This window comes from Epinephelus fuscoguttatus, linkage group LG11 (assembly GCF_011397635.1).
Source record: "Epinephelus fuscoguttatus linkage group LG11, E.fuscoguttatus.final_Chr_v1".
NCBI classification, from domain to species: Eukaryota; Metazoa; Chordata; class Actinopteri; order Perciformes; family Serranidae; genus Epinephelus; species Epinephelus fuscoguttatus.
In genome coordinates, this window is record NC_064762.1 from 29,875,953 (window position 1) to 29,898,121 (window position 22,169).

General features: G+C 39.1%; 2 protein-coding genes across 2 annotated transcripts; both read right to left on the bottom strand.

Moving 5' to 3' along the window:
- Positions 1-3,955: 3,955 nt before the first annotated feature.
- smpdl3a (sphingomyelin phosphodiesterase acid like 3A) lies at positions 3,956-15,732 on the bottom strand. The gene is made up of 8 exons (XM_049589776.1): positions 15,535-15,732; positions 14,729-14,942; positions 10,565-10,709; positions 8,384-8,480; positions 8,080-8,243; positions 7,808-7,988; positions 6,775-6,899; positions 3,956-6,251 (listed from the first exon to the last, which is right to left on the bottom strand). Exons 1-8 carry the CDS (start codon positions 15,626-15,628, stop codon positions 5,946-5,948), a joined length of 1,326 nt encoding a protein of 441 aa, XP_049445733.1. The 5' UTR covers positions 15,629-15,732; the 3' UTR covers positions 3,956-5,945.
- Positions 15,733-18,695: 2,963 nt separating this feature from the next.
- Positions 18,696-20,770, bottom strand: LOC125896895 (fatty acid-binding protein, brain). The gene is made up of 4 exons (XM_049589853.1): positions 20,620-20,770; positions 20,260-20,432; positions 19,781-19,882; positions 18,696-18,974 (listed from the first exon to the last, which is right to left on the bottom strand). The coding sequence occupies exons 1-4, from the start codon at positions 20,690-20,692 to the stop codon at positions 18,924-18,926; spliced, it is 399 nt and encodes a 132-aa protein (XP_049445810.1). The 5' UTR covers positions 20,693-20,770; the 3' UTR covers positions 18,696-18,923.
- Positions 20,771-22,169: the final 1,399 nt, after the last annotated feature.

Here is a 22,169-nt window from a genome sequence, read left to right on the forward strand (position 1 = left end):
TCATAACCATAAGACGTTTCCAATGTTGTTTTCATGATCTTGGAAGTACATCAAACCGGCCTAACGACCACTGACAACGTGTAAACACACCAGCTCAGGATCTCCAATCCAGCGTCTCCACCTGCACAATTGTTTGAGACCAGCCATCGAAACAGCTGGTGCAAGAAACCCCCAAAAACCATCTCAGGGAAGCCGCATCTTCCTTGCCCTCATCAGGGTCTTGAAGTCACAGCAGTTCATCGTCATAACCAACTTGAGTGGGCAACTGCTCACCTTCGATGGCATCTGGCAGTTTGGAGACGCGTTATCTTCACAGATGAATCCAAATTTACACTGTAACAGGTAAATGCCAGACGCCACAAGTGATGTGCTAATGCCAATGTTTTGAACAGGATGCACCATGGTGGCGGTGGGGTTATGGTATGAGCTGGCATAAGGAAGGTTTTATTTTACATTTCAATCCCACACTAACTAGCTTTGAATAGCCTTTATGATGGCAAACATTCAAATGGAGTCACAGTTAATGGGGCAAGGATGTAGGGATGGTTCTGGGATTGAAGACAATTGAATCTAACCTAGACATCTAGAAAAAGAGTTTGTTCTCAACAAAATTTCGTCGGTTTACTATAGACATCTAGACATGTTTTGACCTGTAAATCACCAGTTAATGCTCACTGGCAATAAAGTAGAACAATACTGTGATGTGCCTCAATCTAATTAGCAAGGTTCATGAGAGGTCCAAGTGTTGTGCTGTAAAAAGATGTTTACTCAGGATCAAGACATTCTTGCTGAGTGGTGTTTACTTTCTTTACAGTGACGTAATTAATGGAAAGACAGTGAGGAACAAAAATAATACATATTATTATGAAACTGCAGGAAAGAAACAAATTAAATGGGCGACCACTGGCAATTAAAACTTAAGAGAGGGTCAGTGTTTAAAACTTGAAGATGCTAAAGGGGATTAGGTGAGCTGAAAGCATGAAGGGTAATGGTACACACACACACACACACACACACACACACACACACACTCACACACACAGATTCCAGCTCCCCAGGAGAGGGCAGTCCGACGGCTATACTGTCCTGACAGTAATCCTCAGATTAACTGGTTGTGGGGCACCACCAGTCAGCCAACAGTCAGCCAGACAGCCGGCCAACTGGAACAAAAGCAGAAATGTATGCAAACCTGAACATGTGGGTCAGTCTGCCAAACGGAGAGACGGCCAGTCAAACAGTCATTTAGGAAGACAGACAGTCTACAAGCTTAGAATAATGTTTCTCTCTGAGCATTCAGAAACCGTCTCCTTAGTTTTATAGCCACAACTTTTCATTTTGAAGACACGAAAAGTTTCATTTAAAGAGGTCTCAGATGTACCCTGCTGCTAATACTTCCATACTTTGGGTTATTTGTAATGAAGTGTTTCATTTTGTTAGTGAATCTACAACCCCACTGTACCTTCAGAAAGATAAACTGGTTTCAGGAACATGATGGATGATTTAATTTTAGTGTAGATCCTGACACACTCGCAAAACTGCATGAACAAAGATGTGGATTTTCTTTCCAGCACTTTTGGAACCATATGTGGAAAAATATTAAGGCTGTTTAAAGGTTTGAAACAGGTCTTTGTAGTGGTGGATCTGGCACCTCAGTTTTTACTGTTTTGAAATATAATCACTTTTTTTGTTGGCAATATATACGTTACAATTAGTAAAAATATTTTAAATACAAGAATATTTTTTCTATTTAAAGCACTTTGATGATAAAACTAACTGCGTAAGAAGTTACAGGCTGACTTTTACCTTCCAAAACCAGTTGTATTTATACTACAATGAATTATAACACCTTGACCACACATCATTTTAACTAATATGTTGACCCCTGAAGCAAATTGGCCACACCAGTGATATTTTTTTCAAAAAAATATTTTGTATATTTATACAAATATACTTTGTAGAGATCCGATTTAACTTTGAAATTAAGGAGTATTTTTATGATGATCAAGTGGCAAAAAGCCACATAAATCTAATGCGATTTAACCTGTAAAACAGTGGAACGTAAAAATTCCAAGGGGTGTAAACTCTTTTATGGATACTATTTTGCAATGGTGGAAAAAGTACAAACATATTTTACTTGAAATATACTTTGCAGGATTTTCCTAATAAACAATGTGTAGACTCATAGAGGTAATCCCTCCCTGTCATCACTTATGACCTACTAGAAATGTGTGGCGGGTTATTTTTCTGCAAAGATTCTGCCCTTCTTATTTTCAGATCTTTCTTATTTTCTGTGTTCCAGACTTTTTTGGCCGTGTTCCCCACGAGCATTAAGGTGAGGTCAGGGCTTCATTAAAACATAGCAAACAGGTGTCAGACCTTAAGCAGCAGACATCCAAGAGACACATCACTAAAACGATGCAAATATAACTAGGCAAAACACCAAACGCGAGTGACAGTAAACAATAATCCTGCATGGTATACCTTTAAGTAAGAGTAGCGATGCCATAGCATAGAAATAGCCTACTTGTTTCTCTTTAACTACTCCTCTAGTCTTACTTTGTCTGGTCTTAGTGATAGATAATAATTGATGTGTTTGATTACACTTTGCATTATTAATCTTAATCTGCATAGTAACTAAAGTTATTAAGTAAATGCAGTGGAGTAAAAAGTACAATATTTGCCTCTGAAACATAGTGGAGTTGAAGTATAGAATAGCAGAAACTGTATATGAGTAAACACAGTATATGTGTAAATGTCTTTAGTTACTTTCCATCATTCCTTTTTGTACTTTTTGTCACTAGTAAAAACATGACAATAAGCAATATCTTACAGCAACCTACGTATAAAAATAAAGAACAATGGTAGTATCTTTCAAAAGCTGCATGGTCATTCAGTCACAACTACGACAGCATGCATTTTAAGTGCTTGCAGTTTGAGTTTGGCTAAAAAGCTTGAGATAATTTCATTGTGAACCCGGTCAGCGGTTAAATAATAGCAGCTAAGAGTGACCTCAGAGATGGATTCAGAGGACTGGGAGCTCTACTGCCGTTACCCCGGCGATGGAGTCCTCTCCATCGTCATGCTCACCACCAACTCTGTCTCCACGGTTACGTTTTGTCAGGCACAGAGTGGAGGGAGGCCAGGCTTACTCGGGAATAATAATGGCAACAGGGGCACATGAGGGGAAAGTACAGATTCTGTGCTCGAGGAACTTTTTCTGAACTCAGTCATGTCCTGTAGATGCAGATTTTAAAGAGATTCAGCATATGTTGCATTTACTGTGGGTTCAGATTGTGACATTTTATCCAAAAAAGAAATCCTCCCTTTGAGTTTAGTTTATTTGATTGACTTTTAGGGGTCTGAAGAGAGATAAAAGAGAGATACAATTACCCAGAATTTTACAACAAATGCAATGAACATGAGAAAAAAATCTAAAAATATACTATTTTCTTAAGTGGAAATATGTTTTCCCTGCTTTTCATCCATCTCATTCCCCTTAGATTTATCCTGCAACCCCTCAGGTGACTCCCTACCCCTTCTGCGACGAGTTTTGATATGCCAAAATCTAACTGAAGCAAAATATGGCTAAATATGGCAAATCTATTCCTGTTGCAGCCCAACTTTTAGTCATTTGGGTCGGGAGAGAGAGGTGTAATCAACATTTGGGGAGGGGAGGCTACGGGACAAAAGAGCCGGGAGGGTGGAAGGGAAGAGGAGAGGGCTGAATGCTTGAGGCGGTGGCTGAGAGACAAGAGGAGTTTCTGGAAAGTTTGAACAGGAGAAGAATAAGATCAGGGGGCTGTCGGTGGGAGGGAGTGAAATTGAAGTGAGAGGGTCAGATGAGGTTAGTCGTTGTTCCTTTGGCTCCCCTGCAGAGACAAACTAGCCTGCACAAGTTTTGTCTTTGGCTTTCAGGTTAGCAACTCTCACAGCCCTGCAGTTAAAACACACTAGGTCTTTGAACAAAGGTTTTTATTTAGTAGAAAAATAAACAGCAAATTAGATCGAGGCACACTCTCTGTGATATGTGACATGTTATTTTACATCTTCATGCAATGGCGCTGTTGACATCACAGTTTGATTTGTAACAGGAAATTGCTACAAGTTTAATCATTCTTACAGATTTAACACATATTAAATACTGCACACACTTCATACTTGGGGTCATGTTGGACTTTTATATTTAACAAACATGTTTCAAAGAAGTGATTGACTGCTGGTGTATGCAATATTGTGGAATGTAAGTTATGAAAATAGCGACATTTACGCAAACATTTGTCAGAGCAAATCTTAAAGTGAAAGTGAAAAAATAAAAAAATACCAGTTCTTAACCCCTCTCCTTCCTTTTATAATATTTGTTCGGTTAGCTCATGCCGTACGTATATAAAACAACTTTTCAGTATCCATACATCAAAATCTCTCCTTTTTATCCTCTGGTAAATGTGCATTTCTGTGAGAGTATGGTCGGCATTTTTCACACCCAAACAAATCTAAAGGATCAGATTTAAGTCCAACTTGTCATCAAACCAGACTCATAATGAAACATGTCAGGTCACGGAAGATAAATATGCTCCAACTGCCATTTACCACAACTTAAACACTGTAAGTACCCATAATTAATCAACACCATCAGCTCGAATTATGGTTTGACATTTGGTAGCAATTAGATCATTCCAGAGATTAGGCATAATCCATTAGTGAAAGACAGGATACAGAGAATGAACTTATGTGTTGGACTGACGAGCTTTGACTCATTCTGTGGAACAGATTTCAAATGAAATACTTCACCTTACTGTGTTTTGTAAAGTGAGCTACAGCTAAAAGTGATCATGCTTCAGTGATTTCCCTCATAGAGTCTACACCGCTCATACAACTGAGAAGCAGACAAGAAGGAGAAGGAACACTTCAAACAGCAAAGACTATCAGATGTCCATGTGCTTGGCTTCAGGGTATTTTCTACTACTTATTTATGCTCAGCATAGTCTGAACTGAATCGGAATAACTTTCCATTACCAAAATGTAAAAATCGTAAAAATCCAAGTTGGAAAATCATCTGTTGAAAAAAGTAAAATTGTATAAAGATAAATATCTTGCAACAGTCTGTGCCATTTCCCTTTTCACGACTCTTTGTATTAGTGTATTTTCTCAAAATTAAACTAATTTACTGTGATATTGTGTAATTTATAATCTGGATTCAGTCATAGTCAATACCAGAAAGTAATATTTTTGCTGGAATATCACCTAATAAAGTAAAAAAGTTGGATTTTTATTTTGAGGAGACAGAAACAGTTTGTTGTAGTTCCCTTTTTAAGATTCAAGCATTTGAGTAAAAACAAAAAAAGCAACATTTCAAAAATAAAAAAGTAAATGTGACTCCTGGGGAAAATCTGTCAGGAATTTTACATTACATTTTAATCAACATTTATGCTGCCACCCCTCTTTAGAAGAAAACTGTGACCCCGAGGAGTTAGTAGGGCTGGGCATTGGTACTCGATACCTTTAAGGTATCCACCGAAGTAACTCAGTCCCGAGTAGTATAGAAACTTCTCCAGTACAATACCTGCACTTTATCTTCTTGTACCCAGATCCGGGTTTCACTCTCAGCCAATCATGGCAAAAGATTTAATGCAATGTGGGACTGTATCAGTGTTTTTTTTTTGTTTGTATTAAAATACTGATTTACTCTAGAATTGTGCAATTTGTAATGCAGATTGCACCTGGATCATTTTTGATACCAGTCAATATTATCTTAGAAAAGGTCTTGCTTAGAGAGAAAAAAATCATGTAAAAGAAAAATAGTAAGATTAATATTTGGGGGCAGCAGACCCAGTGCAATGCTTTTCCCTTTTCATAACTCCAGCACAGTACTAAAAAAAAAAAAGATGATATTAAAAATTAAATGTAACCCCTGAGATGAATTCTTCATTTGTTGATCCATATTCACGCTACCACTCTCGCCCTGCCAGACATTTGGAGTAGGACAGCTGGTCCAGGTAAAGCACGGCACACACCTGGTAAAGCTTACAGTCTCCGTCACAGATGATGCTGCTGTTGTAGCTGACCATGTAGTGACTGAAGTACACGTCGAAGGCTTTGGTCTGCGGCAGCCTCAAGCTCAGGCCCAGCTGGAGCAGGCTTTGTGGCTGCAGGTCAGTCAGTCCAAAAGCCTCAGTCATGATATATTCAAGCCTCCAGTCAGATCTTTGTTTCTCATTGGCTTCCGTCAGATTCAGATAGTACTGCCAGATATCCTTCAGAGAGAGAAAAGCACCAAAAGGGAGGGAGAAAGAAAGAAAAAGTCTTTTGAGCCTTTTTGAATGCTAGAAACCGTTTTTGTGAGCTGATTGACACCGTGATTAATCATCAAGGGGGACTTCTTTCTTCTGTCTTTGATAAAAGTTAGAGTAGGTATTTCAGTGCAGGACATTTTTAGTTTGACCTGAATTGACCTGAGTTTTTTTTCCCCAACTTTTTATCTTTTAAAATGTTATTGTGAAATATAAATCAAGGATCTCACTTGGAGCCTTACCAAACTTTTATTTTGTTGTTTTATTAGTTTAGTGTGTGAGATAGTCATTTGAGAGAAGTACCTATGATATGTATGTTTTTCATGCAACTTTTAAATTCCTCATATGGCCATGGCTGCCATATTTTTGTGCACTTTTGGGACTGTTTTTTTTTAATAAATTTGAGGTTGCTTTGACCCCTTAGTTCTGATAAATATAAACATCTTAATGCCAAATTGATGTAGTTATGCAGCACAGAGCTTCTTACCAACAGAGCGTAGTCCTTGGGGTTGTACAAGTACATGCGGAATCCTGGGTTGTTGGAGTAGGGCTCCAAAACTGCTTTGATTGGTGTAACAGCCGGCGAGACAAAGAGAGAATTCACTGGTTTGCCTACAAAACAAAACAAAAATAACATGAATATGACATAACTAAGCTGCACAAACATCAGAGTGACATGACACTGTCATAACTATGACATGACACGGTCACGTACCTGTCATGAACATTACGTACATGTCATGAACGTTTATGACTGCTGTCATTAAGTGTCATTCGGTTTTTGTAATGACAAGTTGACACTGTCTGGGTTGTCTTGATTATGACAACTTGACATTAATCAAAGTGACATTACCAGAAGTTGTCTTTGTCATAACAACTTGACATTAACTAGAAATGCACCTCTTTTTGTGTTTATGACAAGTTGACATAATGATTATTATTGTCATGACAAAGCCATCTTCTGGTAATGTCACTTTAATTAATGTCAAGTTGTCATAATAAGGACATCCCAAACAACATTCAAATATAGTGTAAATCTCTGCCATGTGTCAAGTTTGTTCACACACACTAACCTCAGCAATGCAAACAGCTTCTGCTAATAGAGTGTCTGTAGCTTTAGGGCCGAGCTGAGCATCGTATTTTATCAGCCTTTTTGAAATGAGCGAATTAGCCCAGTATTATCTTCATCTAATCTGTGATTCATCATCAAAAGGTCAGTGCTTTAAAGAAAAGTGAATTCATCATAGAGAGTTTTTCTACTGATAGAATCAATATCAAGGCTTTCTATTTATGTGTCCTGTCCTCTTGATTTGCTTTAATACATAGATGAAATTTCATATTATTATTAGCATGGTTACCCCATGCTGTGAGTCTAATGAAAGACACAGCATGAGGTAACTGGAAAAGGACATTTATGATAAATTATATCTCCTTTTTTAAGCGTTGCACCTATGATGGGCTGGAAAAAAATCAAGATCAACCTCACATGTTCACAATCAACTTCAATAATCGCACTTCACCTTGTTTGTCCAACAGCACCATGATGCTGTCACGGTGGGTGTGGCCATAGAAATGCCCTGCGATTACATCACTGTACTGTCTGAAGATGGAGACCAGCCTCTCGTTGTGGCTTTCTCTTACAGCGGTGGTGTTTCTGACAAACGGCAGGTACCCCACCGGTACATGAGCTATGATGTACACCTGAAGCAAGAAGTAAGAAACATTTACATAACAGCTCTTTGAGTGCAAACTTTAGTGAAAGTGTCAGGGTTTAAGACAGGAAATGTCAGACCTTCTCCTGGCTCTGAGCAGCTTTCTCCAGAGTTTTCTCCAGCCACTCAAACTGCCCAGCAGGGTCTGTCATGTTTCTTGTGACTTTGTTGGGGCCGTAGTAGAGGATGGTGTTGAGACTAAGCAACCGCAAACCAGGCTTCACCAGTTGGGAGTAGAAACCGCCTGCAGTAACAGAGCAAAGCACTAAATAAAGCCTGCCCAGACAGAGTGTAATTGAATTTGCATTACGACAGGTTTGTGGGGTCTGAGCTGCAATAATGTGACAGAAACATCCTCCCAGCAGCTGATGTTTAACATGTTACCTTGTGAGAGTGTGAGCAGAGCTTCAGTCTGCAGCCAGGGTTTCCACAGCTGGGCGGCAGCTTTGTAGATGGCGTTAGTGGTGGTCAGCATCTGGTCCTAAGAACAATGATGCACTAACACTTAGCCTGAGCAGGAAAACAAACCGCTATGCAGTGGCACGTGACATGGCTACATGCTACAAGTCACTTATAATGAAATAAACTTTTAAAATTTTAAAGAGCAATTATTTCAATATTTAAACAATCTAGTACCAAATATCAGGGCTCGACTGATATCAGTTTGCAAATGCTGACATTTCATGACAAATGCTAGCTGGTATAATCCACTGTCACTACTGACATCCCACGTCATTAAAGGGATAGTTCGACATTTTGGCAAATTCGCCTATTGCCGTAATCCCTATAGTCATATGAGTAGGTACATTACCTTTAATTGTCAGTGCGTGCTGTTCTGAGATGGGTGTGGCAGAGCTGCCCGCTGAAATGGAGGTAAACGGTACAGGTCCTTCTCTCCCTCAAAACTAATCAAATACACCATCAAATGACTCCAAAACGCTCTAGTGGAAAACATGTGGCTTGCGCATTCCCCACGCTATGAAATAATAATGTATAATTAAGTAACATTACGACACATAAAGCAAATACTCGGAACTACTTTCTTGAGTAAACCACTGGGCGGAGGAGTGACAGTGTGCTGCTGAGAGTGCCGTTGTTATTGCTCGTAGCCATTTGCGGTATCGTCAGCTGGACACACCCGAAGGTTTGAGGAAAGTTTACAAGTGTTTTTGTAAATCATGGTTTACACATGCATTGTAAAAGGTTGCAGTAACAAGCCAAAGACATGGAGCAAAGTGAAGTTTCACGTAGTTCCAACCAGTAATATGGACAGGATGAAAAAATGGCTATTTGTGCTGGACATCGACCCCAACACGCCTGTGGAAACGGTCCGGAAAATGTTTGTGTGCTCCTGCCATTTTTTACCAGAGGACTACAGTGAAAGGATGGAGCGCAGAATCTCAGGAATGGTTCAAATGCTTTTCTTGAAAGATACTATCATACCATCTGTCGGCATCACAAAACGACCAGACGTGGTAAGTGATCGTTGTGTATTTTGCTCAGCAATCTCTCTGCTGTAACGTTAACGTTCCATCCTTGTTGAGTAACATTAGCCTACAACCCAAGCATGGTAAATCAGGCTGAAATGCAAATGTTGTTGTGGTTATGTTATGGATAAGTGCTTGACCAGAGCATATAGTGAAGTGACTGACATTACTTCTCATTGTTGGGAATAAACAGACTGCTAGGGAACATTTTATGTTGTTGTTCCCTTAGGAGTTGTGGTGATTTATGAGTGTGGAGTTAGCATGTTCTCCCCGTGTTCTGGTGATTATTTTGAGGCGTGCACTATATTTATATTGCACAGGTGTACCTAATAAAGTGGCCAGTAAGCCCCACATTTACACCACTGGCTCTGGGTCTCCCCTCAGCCCCTGGTTGCTCAGCAGCCTCAGCCTCTCTTCTTGCTCTCTCTTCTTCCAAAACCTGTAACTCTTCCTCCGTATATTCTGACTTCTTCTCAACAAACTTGTTGTTTTGATGACGGGAGTAACTGCACTAAACATATGCTGTTTGAAATCACTCCGCCCAGTGAGTACTCTATGTTTGGAATGTAGTTCCGGCTCTGCATTTGGCTTCAAAACAACTCTGTCTCGTAATATTACATTATTATTTCATAGCATGGTGAATGTATAAGCTACAAGTTGTCCACAAGAGCGTTTTGGAGTCATTTGATGGTGTATTTGATTAGTTTTGAGGGAAAGAGGGACCTGTACCGTCCACCTCCATTTCAGCGGGCAGCTCTGTCCCACCGATCTCAGAACAGCACGCACTGACAATTAAAGGTAATGTACCTACTCATATGACTATAGGGATTACGACAAAAGGCGAATTTGCCAAAATGTCGAACTATCCCTTTAAATGTACAGCACATTAATTTAAAACTGGCCCAAAATGTCACCCAACCACCTAAATGAGGTAAAAGACTAGTGAATAAAAAGCTTCATACTGCTACACGATGACAGGGTTACAATTTATCTCTATGCTCCATCCTACAATCATCTGTCCCATATATATCATCCTAGAGACACTGCTTGCCATCCAATGACCTTAAAATGAAGTTACCTGTGGCCAGTAGTCATGGTTTCCCAGGGCCGGAAAGACAGTCAGGTTGGGGAAGTGTTGTCTGATGGTCTGGGTCATATTACTGATCACCTGGATCACTGTGTCCGTAGAGAGTTCGTCAACATGGACATGAGGCGGACTGTCACTGGTAGAGAGAGAGAATAAGATCCAGTGTCATTAATCCAGACCAGGAACAAGTTCATTTGTTTTCTGGCTTTTCCTGACTCTATCTGAGTTCATCACTTTGTGTTTTATTCAACCATCAAAATCTTTTGGTTGACGAGAAAAGACTGAAGTTGAAATTCTCACAGTGACAAAAATGTGCTACTTTAAAGGAAATTACTACAATTGGGGTCTTATTTTTTAGTGTTATAATACTGTCATATAGTTTTTTAGCCTAAATCTGGTCACACAGCAACAACAAAAAAAGACATATTGTAGGAAGGGGCAACAAACACAAGCAGTCAAACAATTAGATGGGTTTAACACAAACTCCCGAATTATCCAGACTTATTTGGAAGAAAAACTGAAGATGAACAATAAGATTTTTCTCCCAACTATCAGTTTATTGGTTCTTGATTTGAATCTACCATACATATCATAGTTGTGTGCATACAGTTTTCCTGTGCACTTAACAATTATGGCCGACATTTCAGGTGTGCTCACTTTTGCTCATATCCTAAAATACTGTCGAGATTATCTAAACTGATTTCTAGTTACAACCTGTCTGATTGTGTCTTTGTTGTAGCAATGTCACTATGTTCCCAATTTGCAGCAATTACAGTGCAGTGTTTTATGACTGATAGAAGAAAAAATAATTATACCATCCAGATTGTAAGTAGAAAAGCGTACTCAGTAAAGTGCAGATCTCTGCCAGGCTGCTGCATTTCAGCTACCTGAGATGATCACAGCCACCCGGGACAATTCTTGTAATTCCAGCCGATGTGCTGCAGTGTGATTCAGACCACAGCCCCAAATCTGTGTTCCATAATATTCACAACTACACTTTTAACGGTATTAACTTCATCTGTAGGCTACAGCCCAACAAAGTAAGAAATAAAAACACGATTAAATTGGACTAAAAAAGAAACCATTTAACTATGCAGCCCTCTCACTTACTCATGGTTAAAGCACAAATATGAATAAAAATGACCAAATCAACAAAATCTGCATGTCTACAAAAATCAGTCAGGCAAAACGCTTTGCTTCTGAAACACCCCCGCATTGGTATGAAACCATGCAGCAAACAGACCTAAAACCGGGTTACAGCAGGACCGCGAAGAGCTGCACTTGGTTGAATTGTCCCTCCCGGTTCCCTTACAGTCAAGATGGTGGAAGAGATAAGAAAAAAGGGGATTTATTAATCTTGTATTGTGCCTTATTTCAATGGATCATAATATATCGGGTATAGAATTATTTTGCAGATGCTCTGGTTTAAAATAAGACCAAACTTTTCTTTGGATGTCAGTTTTTGAGCCATGACAACAGCCAAAATGTGACCTGCAGCAGACAGTAAGGCTTGTTGTTTTAAGCTGAGCTGATTTCCGGAATACTAGCGGCCAGTTAGTTTTCAGCCTCTTAACTACAAGCCAGTTAAGAGGAGTGAGGAGTCAGCCGTAAGTGATGAATCAATAAAAAAGGTTTTTCAACAACTGTAAATCACAGAAACCAAGAGAAGTTCTTGAGCATACAGTCATACATGTGCACACAAATTATAAGGCTGATTGGTCCAGTAGTTTGCGAGACTAGTTGTGGTTGGACAGATACACACACTCATGCATGCACAAAAATTACCAAAAGCATGATCACCTCAAGACTTATGTTTGGTGGAAATAACAATAAACCAAAGTTATTATTTAAGCCTAAGAGCCTGAGCAAACTTTTCAGTGTTTGCATGCTATAACACCAAACTCAACATGTCCTGTAGCTGATTTTTACAGTAAGACTTCTAGCAAAGATAATTAAACATGACTTTAAATGTGATGTAGCTGCAGTAAATGAAGAGTTACCATTCAGCACTGCCAGTAGACATGAAGGAAAAGCCTTATTTCTCAAAACTACTTTATTTCCTGACCATCAAATCATATTTGTACACTGTTAAGCTCTACTCAACTGTATAATATTGCAGAAATAATGTTAATTCCAATTTACACAGTGGATTTCCCCCTTGAGTAAAAAGGCAAACTCGTGCTATAAAGCCCAATAACAATAGAATAAAGCAAAAATCTGCTTGCATGGTAATTTAAAACTTGAGAAAGGACTCCCTGGGGTAGGGGATTAAGTGGCAAGGCGTTCTCTTAAGCATGTTTAATAAGCCTATGAATTCCTGGCTTAGATGATTAGCTGCTGATTAATACATAGCTGTATGTAGGCAGTGCTGCTGTGACTGATGCCTACAGTTTTCTATGTCAGTATCACAGTGTAGTGAACACTGGGTTACAGTTCCCTGAGAATGCAGAGCTGCTATTTAAGCTACTTCTCATGGTGAGTGGAGGACTAATCTTTCAAGGCCTGGTGCTTCAGGATTTTGTTCACTGCCTTTAAATGCACCATGTACTGTCAGTCTTCTACCCTCTCAATCTCTGATTATGGTAACCAGCTGATTACTAAAACACGCAGAGAACTGAGATTGTGTATTTTTGTACATGTTAAAATAATCTCAAAATTCAAGATTAACTTTTTGGTCAATAATACGATTCAGGGCAAGTGCACAGCAGAATGAAACTACCTCACATCTGGCTCACAAATGTAATAAAAATTGCTTAAAAAAAAAAAATAAGTGCACTCAGTAGAGTACAGATTTACATCAGGCATTCTTACAAAAAAAAATTTTAACAGTTGCAAGTCTTGTAATTCCAGTAAATGTGGTGCAGTTTGTTTCAGAAGCGTTCCATAACTTAATAAACACACACCTTGTCTATTTTTTGACTGAGCTGCAGATCAGTTTTACTGGCTAACAGGCATGTGAAATATAGATAGCCTGCTGTATAATTATAAAAATGAATGTATTATCAAAAATAACTTAAACACACCCAAAACTCTTTGATACATGTCGTTCATAAATAGACTTTTAACTGTATTAACCTTGTCTGTAGGTTTCAGCACAAGCAGACACAAACAAAACAAACCATTTAACTGCATTGCCTGCTTTCTCATGGCAGACGGACGCACCTGTCGGACTGTGGAGAGCTACACCCGGTAAAACTGAGGTGCCAAATGAGACCAAACTTTTCTATGGATGTAAGTTTTTGAGCCACGGTGAAGGCTAAAATGTGGCCTGCAATAGACTAGGTCAGGCTTGTTGTTTTAGCCAAGCAGCCCCTACCAGCTGATTGAGAGGAGCAAGGAGAAGTAAGCATTCAGTGAGGATATAAAACAGTTGATAAAACAGTTAATAAAACAGGTTTTTCAACAACTGTGAATCACCAAAACCACAAAAGATGCAAACAAAATATTAGGCTGATTGGTCTAGTAGTTTGCGAGCTAAGCTAAGGACAGACTGACAGACACACGAATGCATGATGAGAGGAGATAATAAGTTAATAATGTAAACATACTGTGAGTTTATTACACACGGTGAATTCTGTATGAGAATAAGAAGTCAAGGATGGTGGGAATGTCATTACTTTTGCAGATATTTGGGAATAAACCAAAAATACTGGATACATTTAAAAATCTGAATTCATGATGCTGCCATGGGAAGAGTCAAAGGTTCGTAAAACTTAAATTACCATGCATCCTGTAGGGAACATGGATGTCTGAACCAACAACAAAGGCCACTGATGTCGTACATTTCTGTTTTTAGTGTGGCCGAAAGAAAAAAAGAAGGAACAGGAAGTGAAAGCCATCCAAAGTGACTGCACTTCACAGAAGCTTCCTCATTCTTGAAGTCTGAAACCTCAAAGTGGTTTCACACAAAAGTACAGGATGAACACACACTATGCAGTGTTCGCAGTGAGAGAACAGGATATGAAACTGCTGTAAAGCCACAAATATGTTTTCTATGAGCTGATTTGTCAAATTGCTGACCATTTTCATTGACAGATCATTTCCATCAAGGAAGTATGGCAAAGCCTTTAAAGTCAAATTCTCAAAGAAAACAAAGATAAAAGCAGTAAAATGCCAACATCAATCATTATGATTCGCCCTCATCAGTGCACTGACCCAGTCCATATGATGAAGTCCTCTGGTTGTGTGAGTGTTGCCATGTGCGTGAACGCTGACTGGATAAGGCGGTAGGGAGAATCACACAGGAAGTCTCCAAACAGGCCGGCGTCTTTGGCAGGGGCTCCTTTGGAGGAGTAGCACACCTTGGTGGGGTCTGGGGCCAGATTGTAGGTGGGGTCCAGATGGAGGTCAGTGATGTGCCAAAACCTGCCTGGATGAATGGAAGATTAATATACAGAAAGAAGGAGAAAAATAGGAAATGTGGGTTATTTTTGACCAAAGTCATTCAAGTGAGGGTTGAAAATGTGTCACAACAATTTCATAATGTATAGACACTTTATGTGGTGTATTATAGAGCTGATATATTACACATTTTTTCCATTTGTTGTGTTCTTGGTTCAATTTTTACTACTAAAGTCGAATGTTTTCTCTCCTCTCCTCTGAGGAGTCGTTTCTGGCCAAACCCCGTTTAAAAAACTGCCAATTTATACGTTTCTGATCATCTGCAAACAAAATGTAACTTTCAGAGTAAAATTTAACACTTAATATAAATCCTGAATGTCTTAGGGTAAATTCGGCGAATATGACATCCACCATGCAACACTAAATTTAAGAAAAATATCCACTTTTAGAGCTGAATTACAAAAGACGTTTCACTTTGTTCGTTCCGCTAAATGTTGATTCACGCTGTGCATTTTAGCCTGTGTAGTCATGTGAACTGCGAAACAAGGCAGAAACAAACTGCCATCAGAAATAAACTGTCCTCCACCTGACTTCTTCTCATCAGCGGGAAGCCCACTCACCTGTGCCCGGCAGGTAGCTGCTCCCTGTGGGTGCCGCCGCGAGAGGAGCCGCGCCGCACAGCAGCACCAGCACAAAACACACAAGCTGAGCCATGTTTGTTGTGTTAGAAACCTACTGTACGGGTTATTAGCCTACATATAAACTAAAGCAGCCGACTGTAGCAGGTCATTCGCCTCTGAAATAAACAGGAAGTGTAGTGGTCACGTGACTCTCTCTGTTTCAAAGTTCAGGAGGAGGAACTCAGTGGTGGGATGTAACTAAATTAAAAATGTGATTTTCCTTTTCTTCTACTTCCCACTGATTTCATATTCAGTGCCAAATATTACTTTTTACTCTTCCACATTTATTTGACACATGTAGGTTGCAAATTAGGACTTTACATAGCCTACAAAACACGTGATGATCTTCTAAAATAAGGTGCATTGTTAAAAATATAACTAAGCAACCAAAATAAGCTCCAAGTGCTTATACGTTGTTAGAATAATCTAAAAATATTATCTATAACAACACTGAACAGTCACAGGGATGATTTCCTCCATAGAGTACTTATATTTTTGATGTTTTCAGTACACTTGCAGATGTATACTTTTATTTAATTAACATTTCCATAGCAGGGTTTGTACTTAAAGCAATATTTTTACTGTGTAATATTGCTAGTTACTTTAAATGAAGTAATGATTGCACACTACGTAATCGTAAATTGATATGGTGCTCTTAATGACGAAACACCCACCCAGCCTTTTTGGCTTATGTCCCTTTGACATGGGGTCCAGTATGGTCCCTCATCACAGGTGAGCTCAGTGTGGACATGAGCTATAAGAGGTTCAACCAAAAGGTCATTTTTCCTTATCCGTTTGTTTCATTTTAAGGATTTATTAGAACATTAAAGAGGTAAAATTACAAAGTATTTTAAAACAAGAAATTAGGAGAAAGAAATCACACGATCACACACACATAAGCACACACAATTGTGCAACAGGAGTGTTATTTTCTTTCCTGTGCTTTTAATAATCATGTGGCCCTCAAATCTATCTTGTGACTTATTGTGTCAGCTCACCCAGAATGACCTGTTGGGTAGGGACGGAGGTAGTTTTGGTTTCACTTGCTGACATTTTCCGATATCTATTTTGGAGATTTCTCTTTTCACCCTTATACAGTGAAGGTGAATATAATTTAATTTGTGGTGCTCAACGCCTTTTTGGCAGACTTCTCTGTCAGCAGATTTCAAAGGGATTTTTTCTTTGGTAGAAAGTTGTTTCAATGAAAAAAGAATGTTGAGAGTGAGGTTGGTGTTTGATCCAGAGTGACACTGCTGTGGCTGTTAAATATCTCAAAACCTGGGCTGTCAAAACCAGAAGTATAGCATTGCCACATACCACTGAGGTGAGTATGATAAGCATGGATGGATTGCTGAACAGGTCTACCAGGTCGAGGCCCAGGGGCCCAAAGTGTCAGGGCCCCCCCTTGTCTTCACCTGTGAACTGTCACTTAGATTAACATGTACCGACTGGGGAGAGACTCAAAATGACCACAAAGAGATGCAAAGGAACTGCAGGGTCACATGATAACTACAGAAATGGACAAAACAACTACAACAAGACACACAATGATAACGTAAGGGTGCAAAATTACCTCAAAAAGATACAAAATTATCTTAAAGAGATACATAATGACCTCAAAGAGACTCAGCACAACCACAGTGAGACACAAAACCAACAGAAAGACTTTGTGTCCTTCCCCTTTACAGGAAAGGGGGCGGGGCCTTTTGCATATCTGTGCCCAGGGGCCCATTGTATCATAGTCCCCTCATGGTGATAAGTTATGTTTAAGACAACTAATCCTTTAAGTGCAGTGCTTGAAAAATGTTTTGTAAAAGCTCTGGAAAACAGATGGTTCTATCCAGTCTGCATGTCGAAGTATCCTTTGGCAAGATCCCCAAATTGCTCCTGACGGCTGTTCCATCTGTGTGTGTGAGTGTATTTGAATGTTTAAAAAGTGGCTAACAAGTGGCACCTTGTATGGTAGCCTCAGACACCAGTGTGTGAATGTGTGTGTGAATGGGTGAGTGAGACAAGTAGTGTGAAAGTGCTTTGATTGATTGAAAGACTATATAGAGGCGCTATCCAAGTGCAAGCCCATGCAGTTACCATTCCTCTGTGACGAGTCATTTGAGACCTTAAAGTCACATCAGGGGAGTGATCAGAGAAAACTGTTGATGCTGAGGGAAATATTTGGCACATTGATACAACTTTGTTCCAGAAATGGCTTCATTATGTCACCAGGTTTGAAGCTGTGGGGGGAATAACATCGGATTTTCTTTTGTAAATAACACAGAGATACTTTATGGCCTTACTCTAAGATTTTTTTTTGTTTTTTTTTTCAGTTTTCTATGAAAGCATTTAACTGACATACGTATTTAAACTTTAACAGCCACTGAATACTTTGTATTGAAATTTAAACACTATTGAATTAATAGAAAATTGAAAACATTGAAATATTTTACTTTGAAAACAATGCATCTAAATGCATTTTTTCCGAATTCACCTCTTGTAATTTCAAAAGTTATTTTTTTAATATTTCAAAAGTACAAGTTTAAAAAAATTAAAAAAAAAGAGAAAAAATGATTGGTCAAATTGAGATCTAAAAATTCAAGTAAGAAAAAAAACAAATAGCAGCATCTAGGACAGAATAGACAATCGAGCCTAAAGGTTTTGACCAGTCGAATTTGACCAATGTTCTATTTAAATTTTTCCAACTTAATTTTTTAGATCTAAATCTGAACAATCAAGTTTGAGCACCCTGAATCTATTGTTTGAAGTTCTGAAACTATTCTTTTTTAAATCTGAATTTGTGGTCATTGAAAAAAAATCAAATTTTATATGATAATTTCAAAGAGGTAAATACAGAGCAAATATAATATTTCAATGCCATGAATTCAATGGTGTCCAAATTTCAATACTGAATATTCAGAGGCTGTTAAAATTCAAAATTTTAAGTGTCTTATCTTCTTCCATAGTTCCCCTCTTCTACAAGGTCAGAGGTCAATGTTTGGATCAGATAGAGATTCAGTGTATGAGGGTTACACCCAGTTTTTTTTGGCTGAGTAGCCCATTTATTCTCTCATCAACTATACAGAATGATGAAGCTGAAGACACAAACATTTATTCTGTATTTTTTATTTCATGTTCCACACACAGGGTTGCAAGAATGATCTATCCGTCACGACAGAAATGTTTTTTTCATATAAAAAAAAGTTCTTACAAAGCATGCGCAGCCTGCGGGCCGTGTACATGCAGAGGAGGATGAAGTGCAAAGAGAAGCATACAGTCAATAATAATTATAAAATCAACACTTCTTGGCCGGGCTGGGACGCTGCCAGTGGGAGCACTCATGCCTTCTCATAGCTACGCACTGCATGGACACCTTCATAGGTCAAATTCTGCAGGGGAGAGACGAGAGTTACCATGACGGGGAATTGAATGTTCCCAAATTCATCATTTTACCACCAAACAACTTTTTGTTCAACAGGTCAGTGCTGTGATTGAGCGGAGGGTCTAATGAGGGTGCTTTTGGCAGCTGACTGCTTGGTAATTTACTTTGCTTAATACAGGCAAGCTAATTTGGCTGTGAATGTGTAAAAAGACATGCTCATTCATTATAACAAGACAAACAGACTGCTGCATTTCTGAAGCTCAAAAGACATTAAAACTGTCAGAAATGTGTGTTTTGTGACTTTTTATGACTATTATAAGTCCTTCATTTTTGCAAGGAGCCCAAAGAGAATACCTGCAGAGGTTTTATCCACATACATGCTTCCTGAATAATGTCTAACAAGCTGTGCATTGCCCCTACAACATGAAAAAGCGATGTTTATCATGAAATCTTATGGATTTACCTTGATTTTTTGTTATTTTTTTCTAAGATATTTATTTATTTTATTTATTTGAGATAACACACAAGAATAAGTGATGAATGAGAACTGAGCTCCTGAAACATTGTAAAAACATTTTAAAAATATGCATTTATTGGTGCCATATTCCAACAATGCACAACAAATGTCCCAGATGATGATATTTCCACCTCTATATCTTTCTCACAGCTAACCAAGTGGCATTTATGGCCACGTGGCTACACAATAATCTTTCACAGTTTGTCTCTTTGCACTTTGCTAGTAAATACACTCTGTTTAATTCATGTATTTTACAACAGGACCTGAATGTGTGAATGTGGGTCTGTTCGTCTTACCATGATCATCTTGCCATCCTTGATTTCTCTGACAAACTTGGTCTCTTTGTCGTCCCACTTCTGGACGTGGACCAACTTGTCTCCCTCCATAGTCACCGTGGACTGAAAGACAAAGGAGGAGAATTTTAGTTTTTTGCAAGTGAGGCGTAAAATGAGTGCATTAAGACGCTGCCAAATGTGGGTCTGTCTGTTTCCGGACATCTTGAGAAGTCCTGTCGCTGACCCGCAAAAAGAAACAAAGGAACTCAAAGTTTGATTAGAAGTGGATTTGGAGAAGATACTTTTCAAATTCATATGAGGAGAGACAAGAAGCAATAATGAAATCTTGGATTAAATGAGATCCATGACTTCTTGTGAACCATTCAAGCACTCCTGGTGTGTCATATTTGGCCCCTGATAAAAGCTAGTGCTTGAATTTGCATCTAACCATTGAATTTGGTCCCAATTACTTATATGAAATCTGTTTTTTGTCAACTTACTTTGCAGTTCCTGTCATCAGCGGTGGTTTCGTCGAACTCCTCTCCCAGCTTGAAGGAGATCTCTGTGTTTTTGAAGGTGCTCTGGGTGCGAATCACTACCTTGTCACCCTCTTGGCTGATGATCACAGTCGGCTTGGTCACATTACCAACCTGCCGGGTGGCAAAGCCCACACCTGACCAGGGCACAGGGGGGAAGTGCGGCTGTTAGTGGCCTGTTTTAGGACGAACTCTAAACATTTCATTTGTTATAGGCACAAAAAACTCCCACATGATGATATTTTTCCATCTTGATTTACAGCATTTATGAGCAAAATTAAACAAAAGAGATAAAGGTAAATAAAAAAAAAGGTTGTAACTCACCAAGTGCTTTCATGTACTCATCAAAGTTCTCACTGTCAACCAGTTTCCAAGTGGCACAGAAGGCGTCGGCCATGATGAAGGCTTTCAGACAGGCAAAGTAATCTCCAAAGCACACTGAGCAAGCTGCAGCTTTTGCAAGTTTCCCCCCTTGTGTTATTATTCTGCTCCTTATTATTATGCACGTAGGTGGGTGGCGCCAAGCGGCTCATTGGCTCAGGAGATTTTCTCTGAGTTGTGATTGGATATCCAAATTGGGTCACGGTCTTGTGGGCCCCTAGACAAGGAGAAAAAAGGTAAATTAGCCCATTTGTATGCCTAATGATGTAATTACTCTCATTCATGGGTGTCAGTTGGGTTTGGTGAGATAAAGTGTGGTGCTCCGCCTCAAGAAATCTAAAAGTAAGACAGAGTGAAGACCAAAAACCTAGATATTCATTTGCATTTCACCAAAAGTTTTAATTAAACCACAGAGGGAAACATTTAACACCAAAATTCCTCCTAAACTTTGTAGTTTGAAAATGGGCTTCAGAGAGTTGGTGGTAAATGACTCAGTGATCTTTGGGAGCGAATCCATATTTATGTTTTAATGAATGTCCTCATCTTAATCCCACAATAGCCTTGTGTTGGAGACAGTCCTTCTTGTGAGGGGAATGTGTCATGTACTGTAGGGGAGCACCAGTGAAGCAGAATCACTTAGTTTGACAGCCCTTTGTCCTAAACTGCATTAACAACCCCCCCCAAAAAACTGCAATTTCTTCATGCTCAACACACTCACTAATTACTGTCTATAAGTATGTGTGTGTGTGTGTGTGTGTGTGTGTGTGTGTGTGTGAGGGAGACAGAGAGAATGTAGGCTCTGCTTTCTCACATGAAGTAAATGTATGTTAGTGTCATATGTGCTTGAAGGTTTACACTGAGGGAAGGCAACCTGTGACTCATATAAGACAAGTTACAACTGATACTGTCAGCAATATCCTCCTTTATTTCTTTTTCCCTCAAAGCCATGTATCTTCATGCTAAACATTGTGACTTTGGATACCTGTACTTTTTATTGTTAAATTTTACTTATCTAACATTTAGATTCCAGGACTTGATTTGATAATGATTTCATACTCTGTCCACCACTGACTGCTAGCTTCATAGAAAGTTTATGATGCACATTGACCAGTATATGTAACTGAGCATGCTTTGTTTTAAATCAAACATGCAGCACATGAGTTCAGTCTGCTGGGGCAGTTTCAGCAGCATACAGTATGTCATTCATGGTTTTGGAGTAAGATGGTCAACAGTCACATATGTGTGTATGTTTGGGTGTTTACATAGTTTTGGCTATGCAGTACAGTGTGAGTGGACAGCAGAGAGCTCCACATGCTGTGAAGGATCTTTGGCGCCACTCTGTGGTGAGAAATGGAAAAAGTGTTGTGTTTGAAATGTAAAAAAGCTGAGGAAGAGAATTTCCTGCAGTATTTAATTTGGCCAAACAGTTTTTCTGCCTGTAGAATGATAAAGACTAAAAACACCAAACACATAAAGATCCATCCCACTCAGTC

What these genes read in the sequence shown, in the direction of transcription:
- smpdl3a (XM_049589776.1), bottom strand. Translation starts at nt 15,628, where the DNA reads ATGGCTCAGCTTGTGTGTTTTGTGCTGGTGCTGCTGTGCGGCGCGGCT. An exon ending in CAGCTACCTGCCGGGCACAG is followed by an intron (nt 14,943 to 15,534) that starts GTGAGTGGGCTT and finishes CCATTCATCCAG; the next exon opens with GCAGGTTTTGGCACATCACT. An exon ending in GACTTCATCATATGGACTGG is followed by an intron (nt 10,710 to 14,728) that starts GTCAGTGCACTG and finishes TCTCTCTACCAG; the next exon opens with TGACAGTCCGCCTCATGTCC.
- LOC125896895 (XM_049589853.1), bottom strand. Translation starts at nt 20,692, where the DNA reads ATGGCCGACGCCTTCTGTGCCACTTGGAAACTGGTTGACAGTGAGAAC. An exon ending in CTGATGACAGGAACTGCAAA is followed by an intron (nt 19,883 to 20,259) that starts GTAAGTTGACAA and finishes TTTGTCTTTCAG; the next exon opens with TCCACGGTGACTATGGAGGG. An exon ending in AGGATGGCAAGATGATCATG is followed by an intron (nt 18,975 to 19,780) that starts GTAAGACGAACA and finishes TCTCCCCTGCAG; the next exon opens with AATTTGACCTATGAAGGTGT.